Source organism: Orussus abietinus, unplaced genomic scaffold (genome assembly GCF_000612105.2).
Source record: "Orussus abietinus isolate OABI.00-Male unplaced genomic scaffold, Oabi_2.0 scaffold778, whole genome shotgun sequence".
In the NCBI taxonomy this organism is placed as follows: Eukaryota; Metazoa; Arthropoda; class Insecta; order Hymenoptera; family Orussidae; genus Orussus; species Orussus abietinus.
The window spans coordinates 6,399-10,548 of NW_019394919.1; the positions used below are offsets into that span (position 1 = coordinate 6,399).

Consider the following 4,150-nt stretch of genomic DNA (forward strand, 5'->3'; position numbering starts at 1 on the left):
GATCTTCATCGGAAAACCAGAATCTGTTCATCCTCCGAAAAAGGCATTTTCTCCGGCACCGACGCGACTAAGCATCAGTTCAAACGTGAACACTTTTGCTCGGGTCGTAACACAATAACATTCTCACACGGTTCGCTGCTCCGCAAACGCAAATAAACGCTACTTATCACAACAAAACTACTCGCGTGAGTTTCCGTTTAAGTTAGCGCGAGATCCGTCGCACTGTAGTGCGCGGTACATATGGTCCTTTGAGCCAGATCCAGCGACTAATCCGTGTGTACGTTAACATTCGTGAGTGATCGAGCAATCGCATTTCGATCACTAAAGCGGTGACTCTCACCGCTCTCTTGTCCCCCCCATTGTTGAAATCACTCTGATTTCATCTGGGGACAAGGATCCAAGTTGCATCGTCGCCAACTTCAGCGATCCGCCCAGGCCTCCTATCACTCAACAACCCTCCTGCAGTACGCCCGTCCTTCCATTCGATAAGGACGAGAGGCTGCAGCATCCACATCATCAAGGGACCGGACCGCTGGGATTACGTCATATTCATACAACAGCGGACGGCAACGAAGGCATCGAAACGGTAAGCTCGTTACATCATAGGAATCATCGCTTTCCTTTCGCCAATTTCCTTCCCTTTGTTATCAATTAACTTCGCTTCACGATGGCTAACGTAGATACCGTCAAAATCCTCATCAAAAAACGCGGTACCCTCAAGGCCGCGATAACCGTGTTTCGGAAATTCCTCGACGAATTTAAGCAGCAGCGTCCGGATAGACTCAGATTAGATCTCCGTATGCAAAAATTCAAGGCAACTTTCGCGAAACTAGACGAAATACTTGATGAGCTGGATCTACTCGACGAAGAAACGGACCACACCGCCGAGCGATTCGCGATACAAGAGGATTATCTCGATTTATTAGCCGAAGCCGAAAATCTCATCCGCGTCATACCGGGATGCGCGCAAAATTCGACAAACGATACCGACGCCCCTGCTGAAGTATCAGTCGAACCGGTTACAAGAACGCAGACGGAAATCGCGAATATTTCCGAACCAAACCACCGACGGAAAACGTAATTTCGTCACCGGCCACCGTAATGGCCTGTCGAAGACGCATAAAATTGCCCACCGCGTCTCTTCCATCGTTCGACGGCCGATACGAAGAATGGTTGCCGTTTAAGGGCACGTTCACGTCAATGATCGTCGTTCAAGACGACTTAGCGAACATCGAAAAGCTACAGTATTTAAAATCTTCACTAAAGGGAGAAGCGGCAAAAAAGATCCAAGTATTATCCGTAACGGAGGCTAATTACCCTCGAGCGTGGGATCTGTTGCAACGCGCGTACGAGGATAGGCGGCTCATTACCTCGCGGCATCTCAGTTTACTTTTGAGGTTACCAGTCCAAACGAAAGAAACTGCCGACGGTTTGGTCAAACTCGCGGACGAGACGCAACAGCATCTCTTATCGCTCTCGTCGCTCGGGATCAACGTAACCGAAGAAATTGTCGTGCAAAATCTAGAGGAAAAACTCCACAAATCCACGATAGAGAAATGAGACGAAACTCTACGTAAGGACGTCTTCCCGAGTCTCGAAGACATGTTGGAGTTTTTATATCGGACCGCGGCGCGATTATCCAAACGAGACACCGAAAAAACCTCCTTATTTGAACATTGATCCTCGGAACAAAAACTAGAACATATCGGGCAAACAAACATTCTTAACGGTCGCAAAGAAATCGTGTCCAATGTGCAAGGACCAACCGCATCCGCTGTATCGTTGCGAACCCTTTCGCGCCTTAGGCGTCAGCGAGCGGCACAAAGTCATACAAAATGCATCCCTACGCATTAATTACCTTCGCAGAAATCACGAATTGGCGAATTGCAAATCCGGAGAGTGCATGCTTTGCCATCAGCGCCATAACACCGTTCTACACGGCCATTTCGGGAAAAAGGCGTCGAATAGTCAATCATGATTAACGCCAACTCTTCGGAAGCATCATCGCTGCATTTCCACGACTACACGAGCACGTATCGGACAATTGATGCCAAGCGCAATCATCTACGTTATCGATAAGAACCGACAACTCGTTCCTTGTCGAGCTCTTCTCGAGACGTGCTCCACCGCTAACTTTATCACCGAAAAATTAACGACATCCCTGCAGTTGCCGAAGGAAAGATGCTCCATCCCAGTGGGTGCTCTTAATGACATGAGCACGACCACCAAATACACGTTAGATGTAACCATACGATCGGCTCACAACGCATACGAATGGACGATCCGTTTCCTCACGATGAAACGGATTTCATACCAAATGAAATCATTCCGCGAGAATCCATCGATATTCCCGCAAATATCCGACTCACCGATCCTGACTTCCATAAGCCAGGACCTATAGACATACTTTTGGGCTCCGGACCGTCGTTATCACTGTTTTGTATCGGTCAAATAAATTTATCCCGCGAAGGCTCGGATTTAATCCTTCAGAAAACCCGCCTGGGTTGGATAATCGGCGGCGGCGTGATCATGCCCATTCTCAGATCACCAATTTCGGCAGTCACCTATCTCACGAATTTGCAGTTCGATCTAACTAAATTCTGGGAGATCGAAGAAGGACCGACGAAACCTCATTTTTCGTCAGAGGAAATTGCTTGCGAGAAGCATTTCCAGAAACACGCGACGCGAAATACCGACGGCCGTTACGTAGTCGCCCTGCCTTTCCGAGAGGAACATATAAATCTCGGAGAATCACGCGCAAGGGCTTTAACACGATTGAACGCGTTGAATCGAAAATTCATCAACAATTCGGCATTACGCGAACAATACGCCGCAGTCATCGACGAATATAAATCGCTCAGGCACATGGCCGTTTCAGATCCCGTGCAGGAAAACGGATTTTATCTACCGCATCACGCCGTGGTTAAGGAGAGCAGTACAACGACCAAGTTGCGCGTTGTCTTCGACGGCTCGGCCAAATCCAGCACCGGAATATTTTTAAACGAAACTTTAATGGTCGGTCCGACAATCCAACAGGATATATTCACTTTAACTACTCGATTCCGCACGCATAACTTTGTCCTAACCGGGGATATAGACAAAATGTACCGGCAGTTTTTAGTACAGGAATCAGACAGAATGTTTCAGCGAATCCTGTGGACAGATTCCAACGGTGTCGTTAAGACATATGGGCTTAACACCCTCATATTCGGGTTAGCATCTGCTCCCTTCCTCGCCATCCATTGGATACACCAATTAACAGATGATGAGAAACACCGTTATCCCACGGCAGCCAAAATCCTGCAGAGAGATCTATACTTAGACGATCTACTCACAGGTGCCGACACAATCGAGGATGCCTTGGAAATTCGAAACGAGGTCATCGAGATGCTGCGTTTGGAAAAATTGAATCTGCGACAGTGGGCTTCCCCGATCCACGCCTGCTTCAAGGTCTCCCGGAAACCAGCGTACATTTGAAACTGCAACTTGGCGAGGACAATACGCTAAAAACTCTGGGCCTCTTTTGGAATCGTGGAACGACACGATTACGTACACCGTGAAACCCCCAACGATGGGCTCCACGGCATCCAAAAGACAAATTCTCGCGGAAATAGCAAAAATATTTGATCCATTAGGCCTTTTAGGACCAATCATATTATATGCCAAGGAACTAATGCAAGGACTTTGGCAACTGAAACTTGATTGGGACGAATCGGTACCGTCTACCGTACATACTAAATGGACAAATTTTTGCACACAATTGAACCTGATTCACGATATTTCTTTTGATCGAAAGGTACTCATCGCTCAGCCCACTAACGTCCAGATTCACGGTTTCTGCGACGCTAGCGAAAGGGGATACGGAGCCTGCCTTTACATCCGATCGAAGAATTCCGAGGGGCACATTCAATGCAATTTAATTTGTTCGAAATCGCGCGTCGCCCCACTAAAAACCGTTTCACTGCCACGGTTAGAATTATGTGGAGCACAATTATTCGCAAAATTGTGTTATCAAATAAAAGACACGGTCGAGGTACACATCGATGACATTATCCTTTGGACCGACTCGATGATTACTCTACATTGGATTAACACCTCTCCACATCAGCTAAAAACTTTCGTCGCCAATCGCGTCGGCGATGTCAACGAG

The 4,150-nt window shown here is 47.5% G+C and overlaps 1 protein-coding gene across 1 annotated transcript; it reads left to right on the top strand.

Annotated features, from left to right (window-relative positions):
• The first annotated feature begins 2,529 nt into the window (after positions 1–2,529).
• On the top strand, positions 2,530–3,477 carry LOC105697081. The gene has a single exon (XM_012420077.1). It carries the CDS (start codon positions 2,530–2,532, stop codon positions 3,475–3,477), a length of 948 nt encoding a protein of 315 aa, XP_012275500.1.
• The last annotated feature ends 673 nt before the right edge of the window (positions 3,478–4,150 follow it).